This window comes from Stylophora pistillata, chromosome 4, assembly GCF_964205215.1.
Source record: "Stylophora pistillata chromosome 4, jaStyPist1.2, whole genome shotgun sequence".
Lineage (NCBI taxonomy): Eukaryota > Metazoa > Cnidaria > Anthozoa > Scleractinia > Pocilloporidae > Stylophora > Stylophora pistillata.
The window spans coordinates 6,309,839-6,331,957 of record NC_142522.1 but is presented as its reverse complement, the minus strand read 5'-3'; the positions used below and the strand labels follow the sequence as shown (position 1 = coordinate 6,331,957).

General features: G+C 39.1%; 2 protein-coding genes across 2 annotated transcripts; both read right to left on the bottom strand.

The window, feature by feature from the left end:
* Nucleotides 1-399: 399 nt before the first annotated feature.
* Nucleotides 400-9,253, bottom strand: LOC148732152 (uncharacterized). Its single transcript, XM_088756642.1, has 8 exons — nucleotides 8,998-9,253; nucleotides 6,983-7,073; nucleotides 6,065-6,454; nucleotides 5,171-5,599; nucleotides 4,329-4,964; nucleotides 3,566-3,874; nucleotides 1,933-2,220; nucleotides 400-1,693 (listed from the first exon to the last, which is right to left on the bottom strand). The coding sequence occupies exons 1-8, from the start codon at nucleotides 9,211-9,213 to the stop codon at nucleotides 1,272-1,274; spliced, it is 2,781 nt and encodes a 926-aa protein (XP_088612768.1). The 5' UTR covers nucleotides 9,214-9,253; the 3' UTR covers nucleotides 400-1,271.
* Nucleotides 9,254-9,755: 502 nt separating this feature from the next.
* LOC148732151 (MAM and LDL-receptor class A domain-containing protein 1-like) lies at nucleotides 9,756-16,345 on the bottom strand. The gene is made up of 8 exons (XM_088756641.1): nucleotides 16,184-16,345; nucleotides 15,801-16,055; nucleotides 14,732-14,924; nucleotides 12,967-13,223; nucleotides 12,598-12,721; nucleotides 11,892-12,017; nucleotides 10,439-10,698; nucleotides 9,756-9,893 (listed from the first exon to the last, which is right to left on the bottom strand). Exons 1-8 carry the CDS (start codon nucleotides 16,343-16,345, stop codon nucleotides 9,756-9,758), a joined length of 1,515 nt encoding a protein of 504 aa, XP_088612767.1.
* Nucleotides 16,346-22,119: the final 5,774 nt, after the last annotated feature.

The following is a 22,119-nucleotide window of genomic DNA, read 5'->3' as shown; positions in this document are numbered from 1 at the left end:
AATTCCATAGTCTCGTGGACAGCAATCGGTTTTGTCAGTAATTGAAACCGAAGCGACATACAGCGGTTTGTCAAGGGCTGCTTGCCACCAGGGATTTGACTCCTAAACCGACGAGAGCGTAAAAAGCAATGTAGAAAAAATGGGGCAAAATTTTGGTCATACCGGAACAAATAATATTCTAGACCATACATTGCTACAGCGTCCAATCCGAAAAAGAGGAAAAACTCAGCAACATATTTAACATGCAAGTTTAACAACCAAGGACATTTTGTACAATTACTTACCTTCAAAGAACGAAAGCACGTAGAGTAGGATCGATCTATGGCCAGGATGGGTTCAAAGGGCTCAAGAATGCTTGAACTTCCTATCAAACTCCGGTTTGACAATGATTCTTCTACAATGCAGTAGATATCACTGTTATATTTGGCAGAAGAGCCCCACAAGTGATAAAAGTAGAGAAGTTCGCTAAATCAAAGCTATTCCTTAACATGGACGAAAATACATAGTGAGGATCAGTTGACACGCTAAATATTTCTGGCGAATGTTTGGTTTATTGGAGCTCGCCGTAGAGCTTAAGAAAAGGTGAATCATATGGAAACGACTCACCCAATGAGATGGAAGCCCTGCGATTTTATGGAAGGCATGGCTTTTTACATTTGTACAGGTCATCACCTAACTAACATAAAGCTATTTGTAGAGAGAGGGTCGCCCAAACAGGAAAGCTTGTACACTGCAATGACTCTTGCGTGAGTCTTGCGTGAGTCTTGCGTGAGTCTTGCGTGAGTCTTGCGTGAGCTAACCGCCTCCCGGTTAGCTCATTAGATAGAGCGCTGGACTGTTGAGCGGGAGGTCGAGGGTTCGAGTCCCGGCCGGACCAACACTCAAGGTCTTAAAATAATTGAGGAGAATATGTTACCTTTCTATAACATCAAGAAATAGATATTCTAGTCTTCTCGGATAGGGACAAATAAATGGAGGTCCCGTTTCCTGCAGGGTTAGGGGTAGGAGACGTTAATTTCCCACTCACGAGATTACTATGTAATGGATGTCCTCCCCGGGGATGGGATGGGTGCGTTAGGACAGCAGGTCCACATCAGCTATTACAGCTACCAATTAATAAACCTGCTTAAACAAATAAATGAATGAAAAAAAAAGCGTTTCCTCAATTGTTCGTTGGTGAACGAAAATTAGGAAAAAAATCTATCAAAAAAAGAAAACTAATAAATGATTGCACCAAGCAATTTCAAATCGTTATCATGAGACTATGGAGATTACCACGGCAACTCACCAGCTTTTTTCTGACACAGCGGGTACCTTTTTAATGTACATTCACCACTCCTTATTCCAGATGAGCCACCTGCCAGATAACCACAACTGCGAGTGCTTTGAATTGGTATTGGATATCCCGGCTTCCACAACGAGTAATTTAGTGGGGTGCCGTCAATCCATGTCCATTCATCCTTGCTTAACAGGCCAATGAACAAACTGTTAAAATTTGATTGGAAGCGTCTGATTTCGTCTAATATATTGGAGAAAGTGGCTCTCAAACCTTCACGAGCTATCTTGGCCAAGGTCCCACCGTCTCGTTTGCACCGCTCCAAAGCCTGTTGCCAATTAAGCGTACTTGAGGGATTTATAGAAAAGCAACCACCACGAAGGGGGAAAAATCCCGGACGACACCATGATTGTGATACTTAAAAGGGAAGAAAAAAAATGCTGTCAAAAGAATCATCCCAGGTATTTATTGCTATACACGCCACAAATATAAGAGAATGGTAATCGCAAATGCTCTGCTTATAGTCTCAAGATTAAGCCTACTCACTCGGTAAAAATTTCTTTATTGTTATTGCTTGAAATTTGGTGTCAATATTAAACTGTATAAATGTAAATTAAACCATTAAGTGCGCAGATTTCAAAAGAGATTTTATCCACCTCTAAAGGTGTAAACACTGTTTGCCCAAGGCCCTCCTTTGCCTTCCTCACTGCAATTATTACTCTTGCCATACTTGTCAAAAGTTTCTTCTGCTGTTGCACTGGACAAGCACCGCCCACGGTTTTGTACTGCAAACATTTGGAAACCTCTTTTGCGTGCCACGATCGCACACTTTTCAACTGCGTTTTGGCGTGCTCTGTAATTTCCATCCAACACTGGGTCTGTTCCTTCAAGGTCCGGAATAGCATGATAAAAAATGTCTCTGTAGCACCCCAGATATTTATAATCTATTCGATTAAAAAAAAAATTAAGTAGTTATTAACCGACTTTTTATTGAACAAAGGCTGATAGTTTCGAAAGAAACTTTTAGGGGCTGCGTCGGTGGGAGCAACGAAATAATTTGGATATATCAACAAAGTTGAAGTGGTAAATTGGCCAACGTAACGATTACAAAAGCTCACGTTTCGAGCGTTAGTCCTTCGTCGGAGCGAATAGAGGAATTGTGGGTTGTGTGTGCTTTTAAAGGCAGAGAATGGAGGTACGTTATTGGTGGGAACATGGCAATGAGTAAAAAAAGAATAAATTAGTGGAATGAAAAGCGTTCGTTGATCCCTGTGGGATTTAGACTGCCGGTTTGAAAGATGAGCTTTTGTTCAAGATTTTTACGGCTTTCCGTGCTACCTAAGTGTAAGGAAAGAACGCAGATTGCCATATGTTGCTTAGAATGATTAGGTAAATTAAAATGTCTAGCGACTGGTTTCGATGTGTCCCTGTCATTCCTTTCGACGCCTCGAAGGTGTTCTCGGAATCGGTCACCTAGTCTTCTGCCTGTTTCGCCGATGTATATCTTTTTGCAATAAGTGCAAGTTATGCAGTAGATTACATTGGCGGAGGTGCACGTGAAGTGCATTGAACAGATGAGTGACAAGTATTGAACAGATGAGTGACAAGCTTGGTGTTGATCAGATAATATTCGAAAATAGGTGAAATGCATCGCTAAAAAGTCGGTTTAGCGAGAATATTTTACCATACCGCAAGGATCCGAAGAAAGCATGCAGCGAAAGCAATCGCTTGTCCTTTGAAGGTCTGGGTAAAAGACTGAGCAAAAGCGGCAAAATATATAAAATACTACTTGTAAGGAGCGAATATATGGCACAAAGAGAAAGCTTTCGAAGCAAACGATTAATGTCTGTGAAGTCTCTCGAAGTTCCATGAGTAGTTGTAGTCAAATGCCTCTTATTTCACTAAAAGGGGAAATACTCTTCGTAAATCATTAATTTTTTTTAATATAAAGTCTTCTTTAAAAGTATACATAAAGTCATGGAACAAGGAGAGTTTAAAGATTCCAAACAGCAAAACAACCTCCTGAAGGTCAAAACCTTAAACCTTTGACACGAAATCTGCTATTTCATGTCTTTCCCAACAACTCTGCCTTCTACTTGTGACTTAAAAAGATAAACACTCCTCTTTAGCCATCACGTGCCCATTTGCTTGATGAATTAGAATTGCTCGAAAAATGTTGTTGAATTAAATAAGGATTTTTTTCCAAACATAAGAGAAGAAACCCACAAAAATAACATTACGGGACACCAATTTTTAGATGGAGATGCTGCGTTCATCAAATCGACCAACCTTTAATAATGTAAACATCATTTGACCAAGGTCCTCCTTCGCCATCGCTGCGACAATAAGTGCTCTGGCCATATTTGTTGAACGTTTTTTCTGCTGAGACACTAGCTGCACACCATCCACCATTCTGAACTGCAAACATGCGAAAGCCCCTTTTATGAGCTGCGAGGGCACACTTTTCGATCGCGTTTTCACGGTTCAGGTAAACACCGACCAATAAGGGGTCAGCTCCTTCTAATGTTGGAATTGCACGATTGTATGTGTCTCTATAACATCCCACTCTTCCGTGATCTGGTGAAGTCACTGGTGAGACTACCGATACAAAGGCATGGAATTAGAATTTATCTTCAAAGTCAACAACCTAATTCTATAATTTGCGGCTGAGCTATACCAGGAAGAAACCTATAAAAGACACCAGGTTGTTGAGTTGAGTTGAGTGAAGTGTTATCCTAATATGTTTAAAGGACCGCACATTACAAAATCACATAAAGAGGTTTCTCCAAACTTGTAAACGTTGCAAGAACAAGTGGTTTATAACAAGTATGTACTCATGCAGCTGACTTTCAAGCATTGCTTACAAGGGCAGGTTAAATGAATCAAAGAAATAGACAGAAGAAAAGTGAGACGTAACGGCGCTACTCCGAGAAACACACCAAGGTCAATTATAACGGAAATTGATCGGTTCCTGAACCAATATCACTTGAGATAAATTTTAACTATGTAAGACAACAAGCTCCAAACAGAGACATTTATCAAACATGCTTACTGGATTGATTGCATCTTTTCTTTATCTTCATAATTTGATCCACCGACAATGCTTGATCGTAGAACTGCAAGCAGGAAACTTTTCCATAAAATTGCATCTCATGGTTGTTAGACGCTCCTATAGTAAGGTTTCCTTGAGTTGCCAATTCCACGTTTGTTCCAATAGACTTGTTCATAACCATGCTCTCATTCACCCACACAGACGCAACGCCAGCGCGAATATCGTACGTGGTCCCCACAAAATTCCACGCGTTTACTTTGATAACACCTTCTATACCTAATATGTGAGTCTTAGAGCGATCCCTGACCATATAACGAATTTCAAGTCCCAAGGTCGAAGGAAAATACCACATCGAGCAACCATACTCATATATCAGACCAGCACGAGAGGCAGAGGCGTCAGGGTGCACCCATGCAAAAACACTCACCGAAAACCTTGTATCAAGTTCTCCCCCATTTTCAACTTCCACATAGCTGTTATTAAAACCGCTGATAAGAAAGGAGCCAGCTGGATCACCAAAGGGACCTGTCGCCAGCATGATGTTATTGGAAACTGCTTTGGTGCCTCCATTTGGACTATGGTCAACAACTCTATCGCTGCGATGCGTGGAAAAAAGAGCTACGGGCAGGGGAACATCTTGGAAAATAAACAGATTTGCGATATGTGAAAACCTTTTTTCCATGGACTTTCAAATGAATAGAAAAAAAAAATACGCTGGGTTTATAACTGTTGCAAGAAGATTGTTTGTTTCTCTCTATTACGAGAGGTGTTCATAGACCAAGCATTGTAAAGGGTTATAGATAAACCAGTTTCTTTATAGACCAGCAACTAAAAAAACATACCTAACGGTTCTTCGCAAATAAATCCATTACGGCTCGTGCAGGGTAGATCGTTCCAGCGCCATCCGTATCCAGCCCAGTTTGAACTCCATCCAATTGCATTTAAGAAGGCTCCACACTTACCATCACCGCTCGGTTCCGTCGGGCCCCATAGATTTATATTACTCGTTGCATTATCATCATCTATCCAAACCCAACGCAGCTTGCTATCAATTCCAAGGGTAAGACCGCGGTATTCTTGCTTGAGTTGTTTCCGCTGATCTGCAAGGGCCTTTAATTGCTCTGCACTATTAACTATAGCGATTTCGCTCTTCTGCTTGTGACATAAGTTCCTGGCAAACCGCCACTGCTTAGATGATTGGAAATAAAACATGAAACATGATTTTCCTAGTTTGTACCAGCCAGGCAAACATCCAGAATTAGAATGGCTACCTACAAAGAAAATAGCTCATTGGTTTTTCTCTTTTTTATCTGCAGCTTTCCATTTTACTGGTAATCATTCTGTTTTGACAAAGAAGAAAATTGAGTTATCTTATTGCGACAAATGGTTCATGTGGATAAGTTAGACACTTAATAATAACTCCTCGTTTACCTCCTTTTGATAGAAAATTTCCGTTTTTAAACGAGTGAAATTTTTATTTTAAAAGTTTGATTGAAATTTCAGTGAAAAAGTTTGGAAATAATCAAGTACATAGCTCGCCATTAATTGAATACAGGTGGTCTTCAATCTTATCCTTAATTTTGCTCTCTTCCCCTTTCTCTCCCCCCTCCCTTTCTCTTTCCCTCTCGTTTCCCTATGGTGCGGAGAAAAAATTAAGCGAGGAAGAATCTGGTTACTTCCATTTTAAAGAAATCTGCATCGGGTTTCACGTAAATAGAGTTTTTTTGCGTCCTTACCTGATTCACTAATATTGCAGGCATAAAAAGAGAAACCCGTCTTGCTTTTGCAGCAATCCATAAAACCGTGATCTTCAAGAGTAATCATAGGCCCAACTCTATCTCTGCTTATGAAGAAAATCTTACTGCAATTCTGTGAAAGCTCCTTGTGACTGAGGACGGCAACATCCAAGGGATAGTTATTATAGTTAGAAATATCTAGCTTTGTGTTAACGAAGCTGTTTCCTTTTAATGCTTTGGGGTAGATAAAATAGGGCTTTTCTGTCGGATTTCCTTGTGGATGTGCGATAGTGAATCGAAATTCATCTGAATACAGATAGTCTTCAGAAGGTCTTGTGGATATTCTAAAATCATTTCCCTTAAGGGAAGACACGTAGAACGTTGCTTTGCCTAAAATGATAAATTTAAAAGGAATCATGGATCACGTTCTTTATGTTAAAGTCTGCGTTGCAACGATTCTTGGTAAAGTTTTCATAGTTGTGCAAGAAACGCCACACAGGAACGGCAGTTCGGATTCACCTCACAACATATATAATTCATCAATGAATGAGGAAAATCTATGGTAAACAAGTCATCAGAAATAAACAACATCACCCTACTATACATGTATCTAGTAACTGCTATCCCAACACTTCAGAGCAAAAAATTAAGAAAAAAAAGAATTTCCATAGGGCAACCACACACATTTCCGGTTAATCGGTACGTACTCAAACTCCGGAAATTTCGTACGCTGAAAACCAACTTACCCATTTTAGCAGTTACGTCCATAAAAACAGCGCTTACGTTTGAAAGCCGAAGTAACTGCTAAAAGCTATTATGAAGATACTAGTCGACACATTCAAAAAATTATTATACACCGTTATCATGGGCGCAAATAATTTCCCACAAAATCGAAAGAAGATGTTGATTTTGTCGTACTCGATTGGTGACAAGGTCCTTGTTGAAACGTGAAGTCGTCCAGAGCTGCGTCTCCGCTATAGCTTGTACCTGTAATACCATCAATGATTATCTAGAAAATGAAATGAAAAAGACTTCCTTGCTATGATGAAATTACGCCTAAACGAGGTGAGAGACAAAGTATATTATATTTCAAAGCTCTGCCGTTTGCTGAAAATCTGAGAAGTCTCATATTCTCTGAGAAGTCTCATATTCTCTGAAATCTGAGAAGTCTCATATTCTCTCGCTGCCTGAGTTTTAAACCTGGCATGGGGTCAAGTAATGCGTGCTCTGATTGACAACTTCCAACGAAATATGTATGTTTGGGAAGATTGTAATAATCAGCAGCGCAATTAAAATGAAAAAGATCCTAAGAGAACTCACCCAATAGCGTAAATAATAAGTATATTCTAGTAAGAGGCTGATAGTTTCCAAAGAAACTGTTTGGGGCCGCGTCGGTGGGAGTAACGAAATAATTTGGATATATCAACAAAGTTGAAGTGGTAAATTGGCCACCGTAACGATTGCAAAAGCTGACGTTGTGAGCGTTAGCCCTTCGTCGGAGCGAATAGAGGAATTGTGAGTTGTGTGTGCTTTTAAATGCAGAGAATGGAGCTACGTTATTGGTGGGAACATGGCAACGAGAAAAACAAGAATGCACTAGTGTGTATTACAAACCTACAAACTCGCATAATTACTTGTTATATTCGTCTTCGCATCCATCTCACGTTAAGAATTCCATTCCTTTTTCTCAGTTTCTAAGACTTCGTCGTTTATGCAGTGATGACTCTTATTTCCACCACAAATCAGAGTCAATGTGCCAGTTTTTCGATAAACGTGGTTACCCTGTTTCTGTCGTTCAAGGGGGTTACCACCGCGCCCAACTTATTGATCGACATTCAGCACTACAAACGTCGCATAAGGAAGATTCCGACCGCATTCCATTCACTCTCACGTTTCACTCTCACGTTTTACCCTCACAACAACTCAGTTAAATCCATTATTCTTAAAAACTTGAAATTACTTCAAAACGATCCAGAGACAAGCACTATCTTTTCGCAGCCTCCGCTCATTTCATTCAAACGCGACAAAAACATAGGCAATTTTTTCTTCAGAAGTTCTTTTCAGACTAATGACCAACCAGGCACTTTTAAATGCGCTCGTGCACGATGCAAAGCGTGTCCTTTCATTCACAACACTGATAAAATATCGGGACCTAAACGATCCATTAAAATCACCGATCACTTCACGTGCACCTCCGCCAATGTTACCTATTGCATAACTTGCACTTATTGCAAAAAGATATACATCGGCGAAACAGGTAGAAGACTAGGTGACCGATTCCGAGAACACCTTCGAGACGTCGAAAGGAATGACAAGGACACATCGAAACAAGTCGCTAAACATTTTAATTTACCTAATGGCATACTGCGGTCTTTCCTTACACTTAGACAGCACGGAAAGCCGTAAAAATCTTGAACAAAAGCTCATCTTTCAAACCAGCAGTCTAAATCCCATAGGGATCAACGAACGCTTTTTATTCCACTAATTTATTCTTGTTTTTCTCGTTGCCATGTCCCCACCAATAACGTAGCTCCATTCTCTGCTTTTAAAAGCACACACAACCCACAATTCCTCTATTCGCTCCGACGAAGGGCTAACGCTCGAAACGTCAGCTTTTGCAATCGTTACGGTGGCCAATTTACCACTTCAACTTTGTTGATATATCCAAATTATTCTAGTAAGACATGGTTTGATGCTACAAAAAGGGCATCTTGTCACAGCGATCAGATCACCCCAAATGAAGTCACTAGAAAGGGGTGCCGAAACGTCGGGTCGATAAATTGTAACTTCGGTTACATACATTAAATATTTAAACCAGATTAGCATCAAAGCATTTCTGATTGCCCCCCTGGTTGCTGTGTGAACTTAAATATAATCCATTCTAGTTGTTACTACCGTGGGCAGAGGCTATAATTTCAATCGTGACATCCCACCTGATAACTTGAAGTGTCGTTAATGCTAACTTGCCCTTGTATCCAACCATTTCCTTGATTCTTTGACTTGAACCAAAGCGGTTGTAACCTGTCTGCAGCCTGTCTTCTTATATACATAACAACACATCCCATGGAAGAGCCATACATGTGGTAGTAGAACCTCATGCAATGCAGTCCTCGCAACCACGGACTCGTCAGTCTTGCAGTGTCTCCCATCTTTCTGGGTCGCGATGTTTCAATGTAAATGTAGTAACCAGATCCTTTGGAGAGAATAACTAGTATCACATGAAAAAAATCTTCATTTTGAGCACCAAATATGAGTAAAATCTGACATCTTCTAATTTGATTACTTCATTCAAATTTTCTTTTTCTGAGCGGGGCACAAATCAACTTATTATATTATTACGAATTATATCAAATTTACAATTAAAGTGATTAGCCCCGAATGAGGAAATGCCAGTTTTCATAAATACTGATACTTCGTAATACCTGACGTATGGTCCCTGGTGGGTCCAGTCTCATAGCTTGGTGTTCTGTCCTTTCTCCTTCTCTATGTGAAGATAAAATTTAAATCGCTCCTCCAAAAGCAAAAGTTACGTTCGAAATTACAATTCCCTAAAAATAAATGATACAAAAGCCGTCATCTTAACAGCTGACAAATAAGAAAGTTATAACTAAAGCTCGAATATTACGCATTTCATGAAATATCATCACGAAATAAGCGATAACAAAAACATCATCAATGGCTCTGTAATAATTTAAAAAGAAGCGTGATATGAACCTTGTACGCTGGTGTTATAGTCCCTCTCATCATGGCAAAGTCCATCAACTAAGTTGACGTAACAGACGGCTATACGACTTGTGTAGTTTTTGCCAACTGTTGCTTGCAGGACAATCTGTAATAATAATCATTGTGATTATTAGTATATCGTGTTTTGTGATGAACCTAAGGCCAGTGAAGTCTAATCTGATTGCTCGAAAAGGTTAACAGCAGGCAAGGTTATTGGTAAAATTTCACACTTGGAGTCAGCTTGACCTACCACGAGAAGGAGCGCTACTCCTTATTCTTTTATACTATAGTGACATGTAGCATCTATGCATAAAGGCTGATAGTTTCGAAAGAAACTGTTTGGGGCTACGTCGGTGGGAGTAACGAAATAATTTGGATATATTAACAAAGTTGAAATGGTAAATTGGTCACCGTAATGATTACAAAAGCTGACGTTTCGAGCGTTAGCGCTCCGACGAAGGGCTAACGCTCGAAACGTCAGCTTTTGTAATCATTACGGTGGCCAATTTACCATTTCAACTTTGTTGACATATCCAAATTATTAGGATCTATGCAGATTGCAATGCTCGTGCTAATAGAAAACTTGAAAACTACTCGAAAAAAAGTAAACATCATCTTAATTAATGTTTCACGCTTTTGCAATATGTGTACCTGACACTCATCGGTATAACCGATATCGACGCTAGCCTTTATCCACTGACTTCCCTGATCTCCCGACTTTTGCCACACCGAATAATATCCTTGTTGCCCTCGAACTTGAAGCAAGATATCCAGTCTTCCCACATCACGCCCAGACAAGCGATAAGAAAAGCGGAAACATTTTGGTCCTCGAATGAAAGGACTCGATAACTGAGCGGCTTGATTTACTTTATCAGGTTGTAATTCTTCGATGTAAATGTAATTTCCTCCTCCTGATATGAAAAAGAAAGGCGGTAGGCTACGATTTTACCACTATTCAGTTACTGCTGCTGTGTGTGGGATGGTTGCGGTAAAGGAAATAAGAACTACCTTGACCGTCTTCTCAAGCGAGCTGCGGGAATTACTGCGGATCGCAAGGCTACCGATAATGATATACAGCAAATATTGGAAGTAGCCATCCCTGCAATCCCGCAGAGAATATCGATCACAAGTGCATACAGATCTATAAATGTATCAATGGCTTGGCTCCAGCTTATCTACTTGACGACTTCCACTCCTCGGAGCAGACCCATAATTATAACACTAGAAATAAAGACCTTATCCGCCTGCCTCTTGCCAAAACAACTAAATTTCAAACATGCTTTAAGTACAATGCCGCCAAATCCTGGAACACTCTTCCTCGTAACCTACACCATGATCAGTCTCTCACTAATTTTAAGCTAAACGTCAAGAAACATTTAAATTATCTTAATTAGTTTTTTTTTTTTTGTATTACTCGAAAGATTTTTACAGTCTATTATTTATTCACAATTTATTATCTCTTCATAATTTTTGTATAGATCTCCAATTATATTAGCTAACTTAGTAATTATTCATATTATTTTGTACAGATCTGCATTTAAACCAGTTACGCTGAACTGAAATTTCTGTATAAATGATGTTTAGAATAAATTCAGAGCTGAGCAAAGAGTTTCCAGCAATCTGATTGGTCGAGCGGTTCCTTATATGACTCTATATAAACCGCTCCACGCGGTTTATATCAAATTTTAAAATAAAATGGTAATAAATGTTACTAAAATGTTATGATTTTAGAAATTTCTCTGTTGTTCAGCTCTGAAATTATACTAAAACAATCATTCGCCTCAGGTTCGGTGAATATTGTCGAATAATCCTCTCGACTTCGTCTCGGGAATTATTCAACGATATTCACCTCGCCTTCGGCGACTAATTGTTAAATATAAATAAATAAATAAATAAATAGGCACAGATTTAGAAATAGATAGGAAAAGAACAAATGGTAAAGTACTCCAGCTTTCTTCGAATGTAAATTAAAATACGTCAGGCGACAAGAATAATTCTTAGTTAAGTTGACTTGGAAATTGTCCTACATATGAAGGAATAACTGCTTCATCAAGTGTATAGATAAAGTCACCAATACCAGTAAAGCTGAGCATCTTTTTCCTACCAGTGTGATCAACGCTCGCCTCAATTTGTTCACTTGAGCTTTTTGATCCTCTCCTCCAGTCGATTTGATCCAAAGGTGCGAAAAGGTTTCGCCATCCACAAAAACTCTCATTGAAGGTGCAGTTCACTGAAATTGCATTATAACATATAACTCCAGTTATTATTGTTCAGAACAACTTACGCCACTTCCTAGTAAGGACTTTATTTATAGAGGGGGACACGTAACAGCTGTATAGCTGACAAACCTGTGGCCCTCTAACTAGATTATACAGCATTACAAAAAACTGATAAATAAATAAATATATAAATAATTACAAAATTCTATAACAGAAATAGCAGGATAGATTAAAAATATTCAGAAAGATAAAATAATTTATAAAAAATTAAAATTAGATAATGTGCTATTGCTTAATATTGTTTCACAGTTGTCCAGGTTTTTATATGAGCTTATAAAATGATTTTTCACAGCTGTTTTGAATAGTTTTATACTAGGGTTATTTTTGATATCATGGGGAAGGCAGTAAGAGGTTTTATTTTACTTGAGCGTTACGAGTGAAGAAAACGTTTTGTTCCCTTAAATTTTTGCCTTGAAAAATCTAATTCACTCATTTAGAAGGGCCACGAGTATTCTCGAGAGTTAAAAGAACTCTTAAAGACACGATTCAAGCCAAATTGCTTCTTGTTCAGCAACACAAGGGCAGCGTTACCTTTAAACAATTCAAATGGAGTAGTGTTACCCTCTGAAATACATGTTAGGTTCTCACTGAAATGGAGTTCATCAACTGCAATGCTTGATGCAGAAGTCACACCTGCAACGCCCTCTATTACTACCTGTGAGTATATAAAACGACATGCTAAGGATTCATTCATGAATCATAGATCCTTATACGCCTGCAAATTGTGCATGCATTTGATTAGAAAACCTCCCGGCCTTCTCTGATGAAGAATAAATAGCGCTCAGGTCCATTTTCCCAAAACTTTATGTTGTATTTTTCGACCCCGAGCAAAAACGTCTCACACACAGGCACAAACACACGTGTTACAATGCATCGGATTGTCTTTGCTTGTTGAACTACCTGATAAGTGCCATCGTAGCTTATAGCCACGCAGCCTTTGATCCAATCGCGTGACGAGCTGTTCCCATGACGACTCCATATTTTGGACTCACTCCCATTGACTCTAAGATATACAGAGAGAGTCTCAATGGTGCTGCCGTACATGGAGTAGAAAAATGTCATCCACAATGGACCATTCAACCACGGACTATTCAATCTGGCCTTCTCGTTGTACTTCCGAGGAGATGACGTTTGAATGTAGATGAACGAGCCATTTTCTGAGGAAGTGTGCAATACATCCCTTTAATTCAATTCAAATCCCTGCAATTTAAGAAATAGCTTCCATGTTGCCGTGCGTCTGATCAGTAATAGATCACAGACTAAGTCAAGATGTGGTAAAACTGAAAAAGAAAGAGGGAGTGAGGCACCCGAAGCGCACCTGGATATGTCTCTGATGTTCGCTTTACAGTTTGATGTCTTCTGTGATCTATTTTTAAACAGACGTACAACAAAACGAAATCTATTTGTTTTGCCTAATAGGTAAAGTCTATTTACGAGCCAAGTGGCCCATAAGAGCGGCGCTTAACTCTGGTTTCAGTAAGATGAAGCGACGGGGAGTATTTCTACTCTCCCTTGGAAGGGATGCTAGTCCATCACAGGGTTACTCCCAGCATTAAATTCGTTGATTAAACACCTGGAGGCACTGTGAGAGTAAAGTGCCTTGCCTATGAACACAAAATCCTAGACCACTCGATCCAGAGTCGAGCGCAGTAACCGAGTGGCCATCGCCCTCCCGTTTTTCCTGGTAGAAAAGTTAATACAATGAATATATGAAGTTCATATATTTGAACTGCGGTATTAGATACGTATGATGCACGATCCTCGCAGTAGAAAGCGCTATTTATGCAATAGCGAAAATCAGACCTGAAACAAATCAGGCCTGTACGGGACTCGAACCACTGACCTCTGCGATACTAGTGCAGCGCTCTACCAATTGAGCTAACAAGCCAACTGGGAGCAGGACGTTAAGTTGATTCGTAATAAACCCGTGATGATAAATCAGATACAATGAATATATGATGTTCATATATTTGAACTGCGTTATTAGATACGTATGACGCACGATCCTCGCAGTAGAAAGCGCTACTTATGCAAATTTTATCATCACGGGTTTATTACGAATCAACTTAACGGCCTGCTCCCAGTTGGCTTGTTAGCTCAATTGGTAGAGCGCTGCACTGGTATCGCAGAGGTCAGTGGTTCAAATCCCGTACAGGCCTGATTTTTTTCAGGTCTGATTTTCGCTAGTGCATAAATAGCGCTTTCTACTGCGAGGATCGTGCATCATACGTATCAAATACCGCAGTTCAAATATATGAGCTTCATATATTCATTGTATCTGATTTATCATCACGGGTTTATTACGAATCAACTTAACGGCCTGCTCCCAGTTAATTGGCTTGTTAGCTCAATTGGTAGAGCGCTGCACTAGTATCGCAGAGGTCAGTGGTTCGAATCCCGTACAGGCCTGATTTTTTTCAGGTCTGATTTTCGCTATTGCATAAATAGCGCTTTCTACTGCGAGGATCGTGCATCATACGTAGAAAAGTTAATAGCTGTTAAATTTATGATTAAGCTTATCATATAATAGTGGATAATTTTATTAGTAAATTGCGCGGAATTTTGAACACACATGTAAGGTTTATATTAATCAGGTTATGAAATTTCCCAGCGGATAGCTTATTTCGAAGGGTACATTGCGTAGAAAATTAATTGTCCAATGTACCTGCATAATCAGTGATTGGTCCAGTGTCAGAGCTTGGAGAACTTCCTTGTCCAAGTACCCAATCAAAATGGTCGGTATATCTTTTATTGGACCAGCAGCAGAACGATTTCTCATCAAAAGTACAGTTTCCTGGAATACGAATAATACCAAAAGAACTCTTGATTCGTGTGGCAAACGTCTTAAGGCCTTTACCCTGATTTAAAGTTGACAAAATAGCTTAACAAGTATGTTTCCCTATAGATGGTTTGCACGTGACGTCACGAAACTTCCGGTCACCATATTGGTCGACCACTTTTCGCGGAAATTTCAAAATGGCAACCTGCCCTCGGGAGAGTGATATGCAGTTAAGAGAGGATAATAATTCCAGGATAACCTCACCTGTAATACCCTTATCCAATTATGCAAACAGGTTAGAGAATAAGGTAAAACAACGTTATCTTGAGAAATATCAGCGATTGGAAACGACCCAGTCTTGACGGAGGGCAAGAACTTTGAGCCTGATTGTTTACCTCCGGTGGAATCGACGGACCTGCTGTTTTACCTTGTGCTGGAGACTAGCTTTTACACTAAACAACAATTTAAAGCCTTTCGAGGCCTTCAAGCATACAATCGATAAGCATCGGGGCTCATTTCAAGTGTACAGGGCCACATCATCAACAATAAATTCATCGTTTTTGCGCACGTGCAAGTAGATTAGGTGATCGGTCAATTAAGTCTTCAAAACAGTCAATAATCACCGTTGTCTTTTTTACCGAATGAGCGCTGAAAGCATTGCGGCATAGTTTTCGAATTCCACAAGTTCTCTCTCTCTGGTCATTTAATCAATGGGTGCAGTCTTATATCCATGGCGATCATCCAGGCCTAAAAGATCTCGACACAGTTGACACAGAGATGCTAAATATGTACGCCAGATCTTCAATCGGCATCATTTTAGTTTGAGCTTCATCAATGTGATAAAAAGCTTTTGAAAAGGAGACAAAAGTTGGGACTTGCGAGTGGCAAAGGGAAGAACACGATTAAAAACAATGTTTAGGGTATCGAACGAAAGTACTCCAGCATAAAATTTTACTTTCTTGTCGTCATAATTTCGAAATTCATCATCACTGAAAGGCCGCTGCGTGTGCGGTGGGTCTGAGGCAACAAGATAGTCAAACTCTTCTGTTTGAGTGCTGGAATCCACACACTTCGGGGGTTCTTCGACAAAATTGATATTCAACTTCAGTTTCTTCGCTGCAGCTTCCTCTGCCAGTACTCGTTCTCTCTCGAGTTCCTCCTTTCGTTTCTCGTTAGCTCTCCGGTCCCTTTCGGACGTTTGCTCTAGATTCTATTGATGTAAGTTCTTGTTAAGGTCGGAACCCAGGCTACATTGTATTTATCCCAAATAGCCGCTGCTTTTCCTGAGACAAAATGACGGCCATACACTCGATCGTTCTCAAGAATCTTTTCAGTTACGTCTGCTCGACTTATGGCAGAAATCCAGCGTGAACGCCTTTCGTGAGACAAGTTCTCCGCCTCTTCTCCCTGATTTTTTACAATGGATGGTACTCGAGAAAAAGTAACACTAATACCTGGACTGCTTTTGCTTCCACGACCGACTATCAAGTAGAAAGCCATTCTTACTAAAGACGCGCGACTCGATTTGTTTACAATTTTGGTCCACCAATATGGCGGCGTAGCGACCGTTGCTAAGCATTTAGTCACGTGAGTGAAAACGATCTATAAACTAAGCTATGGCTTCAGTTGTACAATTACCAAATAAATTTGTATGAGTTGTATTAAGTATAAAATGTCATGGTAAAACTTCCACCAAATCCTTAATGTCATCTAAGAACCAAAAATACTCCCACAATTGTAAAGTGGTCTTGACCGCTTCTCAGAAGGGCAGAAATTAGCATGTTTTTTCGAAGGGTGTTAAGTGGACCCCAACTAGACAATTTTTTCAGGTGATTTATGATGTGTAACCGTCTCTGCCGTCTCTGGCAACCTGTGCCTAGTTTAAAACAACTTTAGCACCTATTGTGCAGTATCTGAACTGAAGATCCGTCATTGTGAGATATCAGTCAAGCAAGACAGAGAAATAAGAAAACTGAGACACATCATACAAGATGTTTGCTTGCAGAGTAAATGAACGGCTCAGCGGTCGAGAGTGTATATGTCCGAGACTGATTGACTGCGCGGTTGGCAAGTCTCTCTGGAACTATACTCACAGAGAGAATCTGTCAAAATAATCCCAATCTCACTTACATATTCAAGAGCCGCTTGGTGGAAAATATTATGGCAAACTTCCAATCGTTTATTTAATAGTCGACAACGATGGCACAGTTGCGCTGAAAAGTCAAACAAACACTTTTTCTTCCATCAAATTGATTTTCAATTAATAATCGAACCGGGATAATATTTAATAATTTTCATTTACAATATGTTGTTCAGATTTCAAATTCGCTTAGTTTCCTTTCAACTTCCGATACGTTATAACACCGGTTAATACTTAAAGTTAACACTGCCTTGTGGGCACTTAACAAAACATGTACATGTATTACGTTTGAAAGTGCCGTGATAGACAAAACAAACTGAGAACATTACGTTTGTTTTTAATAAAGCAGCGTTGAGGGTGAATTTCTTCATTAAAAAGACCTTGACAGCCTTCGAATCATGTCATTGCAACATTGTTGTGGGCAAATCAAAGCTAAAAGCTTTGAATGTAACCGGTTTCTAACTAAGGTAGAAAAGTCGCTCAAACCTCGATAAGGAGTAATTTCCTTCCTCGGCTAGACTAGACAAAAAGGCTGCAGATTTCTTTACTGTCGTATCCTTTATTACTTACTGTATTACGTAGATAATAATAATGTGACAATTCCTTGCAGGTTGATTTTGTGTGAAACTGAAAAAGAGGTTATCACGGACGGAAAACAAAAGAAGAGCAGTTTCTCAAAACAGTGACAATTCTGCCTCTGGATCATACAGAAGCTTGAATGCTTTTGATTTCTTAATTGAACGCAACAGATAATTTTTGCTAGCTTCCGCCTTGATTTTTTTACGATCAAGAGATAAAACTTACCAGTAATTTCTTTTGAGGAGCCTCCTGCTTTGAAGGGAAAATCAATGGAAATCATTAGCAGGAGGCTGGCAAATAGCAAATGCTTTCCGTAGATGACTGTTAGCACCATTCCAGTGAGACACACTCTAGAAGAGAAATATTTGTTTTAATTTGGACACCGTCCTTTACGAGTAAAGTACTTTTAAAATTTGTATCGCGTAAATTAATCGACTTTGGACGGCTTTCGCACCCCGTAAAAAAATATGTAACCGGTATTTTCGTGACACTAGTTCGCTATAAGGGAAGGCAATTAAAAAGTACCTGCAGGCGGCTACAATAGATCCAATTGTCGCAAGGCAGGTTTACAACTAGCTCCCAAAGAAGCACAATGTGAAATTTAACTATGAAAGACCTCCTGATGGAAACTAATTTTCATCCATAATCAGTGACACTTCAGCTTGACATCTACGCAAAACACCGATGTATACTGTTTAAACATTTGGAAAAGAACATTATTTCCGCACGAAAGAACAGTGTCAGCTCAGTTTAACACCTGCCCTCCACCCACAAGACGATTTTAAAGAAAACTCTTTAGGAAAAAAGAAATCCGGTTAGAAACCCTAGATACGTGTGGAGATGGTAGCGCTTTAGAGCCTTAATCAAACAAATGTTATTTAAACAGCTCACAGTTTCTTGCCGTAACGTCAAGAGTTAACAATACGATGAATTTTCTCATGTTTAAATTGTGGGATGGATTGTTTGAATTTGAATGAAAGGAGAAGCCCTCTTTACAAAGGAATAAAAAGTTAAAGCAATAATCACTGGAGGAAAGATTTTCCAAAACAAGTCACGATAAAGCGGGGCTTGTTTGGCTCATTGTACACAATGAGCCAATTTTCGAAGATATTTAACACCTGAGCATTCTTTCAAACAAACCACCGCGAAAGAACTTGACAATTCTCACTGCCATATACGCAGACGTGTGTTCCTGATTCTTCATTCGCCTTTAATTGAATACACGTTTTTCATTTTCTATATCAGTCATCGGTGTCAGTTCAAGTAATTATTTACTTTCCTAACAAAGCTGTTTACAGGTTCTAATACATTATTTATCCTTGACTCTGCATGAATCTGAAATTATCCTAGCAATGAACAGTTGACAAAAATAACAGTATAAGTTGGGGATATGACTGGCCACAATCACTTCGTAATCCTTAAATTCGCCAAGCAGGGACAAGAACGTGCTTATTGAGAACTAGTTAGGCTAACACTGCGAAAAAGAAAATAGAAAACTGATAGAGTATTGCATATATTAAAATCGCTTCGACGACAGGAAGTCTTCCCTAACATAATGGGAGCCCAGGTCACCGAACGTTTTCGAATTTGACTTTTCTATACTTCCACCATTTTTTCCATGGTTTTTTTTCTCCCCGTTTGGATAAATCGTACCTCTTTGACATTTTTCTGCATCAACACCACGCTTTGATGGCAGACGTAATTACCTCCTTCGCAGCCACCCTTTTGAGCGATGGTTTAAGATGTACAATACGGTAAAAATTCAAAGAAAGGCAATAGTCATAGTTTGCTACGTTCTGGAGGAGCTTTCCAGCCATTAACCGTACCTTGAACAAGCTCGCAGGACACCACTGAGTCTTAGAATTGCTTAATCTGTGGATGTTTGATGAAATAATAATTTTTTTTAAATGTTCCCTGGGACCCATCATTCTTAAAGGAACTGTTTGAATGTGCCTCTCTTCTCTTTTTAAAATACTATGACTGATGCTTTGCCAGAATGAACTCTCAAATATCCACTTTGTGATATAATACTGTGTTGCAAAATTCGTGAAACATGTGACATTTTGTGTCAGGAAGTTATCAGAAATTTTTCAGTATTTTAACATACTTTAATGAGCAACAAAAAGAAATTAATAATTCATTTCCCCCGATAGAAGTTTCTCATATCTAAACAATGTGAATAATAACCAAACACGCACCACCATGAAACACAATTCAAAGTAACATTAATTTTTAAAATCTCCAAATTTCTACTTTTCTTGGCGACGAACGTAACTTGTATGGGTGAAACATTTTGTTAAACTTGCTCCATCATGTCTAAAGAACATATTCAGGAAATACCGCTACCCTGGTCCAAATCATTAAAGAAAAAAAAAAATTAGTATTCCTCGAAAGAAAAAAAAAGTTAGAGCTTGCGAATTGGTATATTTGCAGATAATACTTTGTAATACTCTCTGTACGTGTAAGTAAAGTATTCTACCATAGCAAGGAACAAAAGAATCAAACATAGGTCTTTTTGTTTCCTTCTTTTCCAATTTTATTTTTCCAAAATCATGGCACAATAACTTTCAGAGACTCTGCTATGTTTTCTATGACTCGACAATCAATTTTATTTCGTGGGTCAACCTGCACGCAATATTCACAAGACGAAATCCCACGTTTTGACGAAATTTATACGCCAGGAAACTCCACTTGGATATCGATGAAATTTTGTTTTTCGGAACAACTATCGTGAGAAAGTTTGCATATGAATTAGTAACTTCGGCTTCTGATACGCATAACCTGGTAGAATAATTTGAGATAGCTTGGACAACTTGGCCAGCTGAGTCATTCGAGGCGGTTGGCCATGAGTTTCTTAAGGGGACTGGATAACTGGAACTTGTTGGGTCATTAATTTGCGCTGGTTCGGTTATTTTGAGATTACTCGGTCATTCATAGGCCGCGCGTAACCTAGGGCAAACTTTACCTAAATCCAAGATGGCGAATTTCTCTGAGCCCACCGATGAAGAACTAATATCCTCAGTAGAAAAAGCACTTAATAATAACAAATCGACATTTCAGCAGAGAATTGTGAATGGGAATAAATTTAGGGATCTAGATATCAAGTTTAATGGGCTAAACCATATTTCTGAGCTAGTTATGAAGGAAAACTTTGGAGGGATTCGAGGGAGACCTGGTTAACTATATCCAATGGTACAGGGTTGGATGATTCGAGCGAAATGTGCTATTGATCGCTGGCTTTCTCCTCGAATGAGCAACTGCACCCGTCGATGGTCGTCTTCGATCTCCCTATGACCCGACAGGTTTTTAAACTTTTGCGTAAAGAGATTCTTGGACGAACAAGGTATGGTTTGGAGGTAGAGGAGAAATTAAACCACATTCTGTGATAATAACATTTTTGAGTCTGAGAAGGTTCTACCTTAAATTAGACCGATTTGAAGGCAATGAGTGCGATGTATTTATCAAGTATCTTGGTGAAGGAAAGGAACAAGCAAAGCTAATTGTTAGCGAAGACAAAACAGGAGTGATGACCTAAAATGAAAAAGCTGCAGAGTGTTTGCAAGTGAATTGACAACTATGGCTATTGGAATTCGTTTGGAATTAGCCAGCAATAAATACAGAAAGTCACTTGTTTATTTTGATAGTAACTATTGAAACTGCTTAACTGTTGTTTTTAATTTATGCAATTGAAATGATCATCACAATTACAACATTTACAAAACTGCTGATAATGTAAGGAAAGAAGTATGCATCTTCAATGACATGCATGCTTGTTGAATGTATTTTAAACAAAAAATAGATATCAAATATTGTTATTCAATCAAGCAATTCATAGTGATTTAACGTTCATATAACATATAGCCTCTGGATGTTTTGCCTCTCCCTTGTTAATTTGGCCATTTTCGAAAAAAAAAAAACTAAGCAAACAACTATTGAAAGCACTGAAACTGAACTCAGTGGCTATGAGCAATAGAAATGGACACAGTGGCCCAGTTGTGAGACAAAATAAATACAAGCGTAAGTAAAATCACTGATATTTATGTTATGCTTTATATTTCTCTTTAGCATCTAGAGTTGAGGAAAATAAAATCGAATTATCTGAAACTGTAACCATTGTAACCCAAGGTTTCCCAACGTACCTCATGACAAATATTTCAGGCAGTCCTTTGTGGGCTTTCTCTCCTTAACTGACTTTCACACTTCGGCCATGAATGGATGACCACAATAGTAGCACTTTTCATTGCTTTCAGACTTAGCAAAACCACAATAACAGTAATGCTTGGCTTTTTCTCTTGACAATTCACCAAGTGGAAATCGCCTTTTTGATGAACTATGAGGAGATCTCCGCGCAGGTCTCTCTTTTTTGCTCTTCTCGCTCCCCATGCACACAGAATAAGCTGTACAGATCAGTTTCGACCCAGAACGCAGAGTATTTCTTGCTTTTAAAACTAAAATTCAAACCTGAGTGCTACCAATTTTAAGTGTGTTTTCACAAAAACAAAAGATAAACAACAATCCTAGGGAACGATGGTTTCATTGATTGGGTCATTTGATG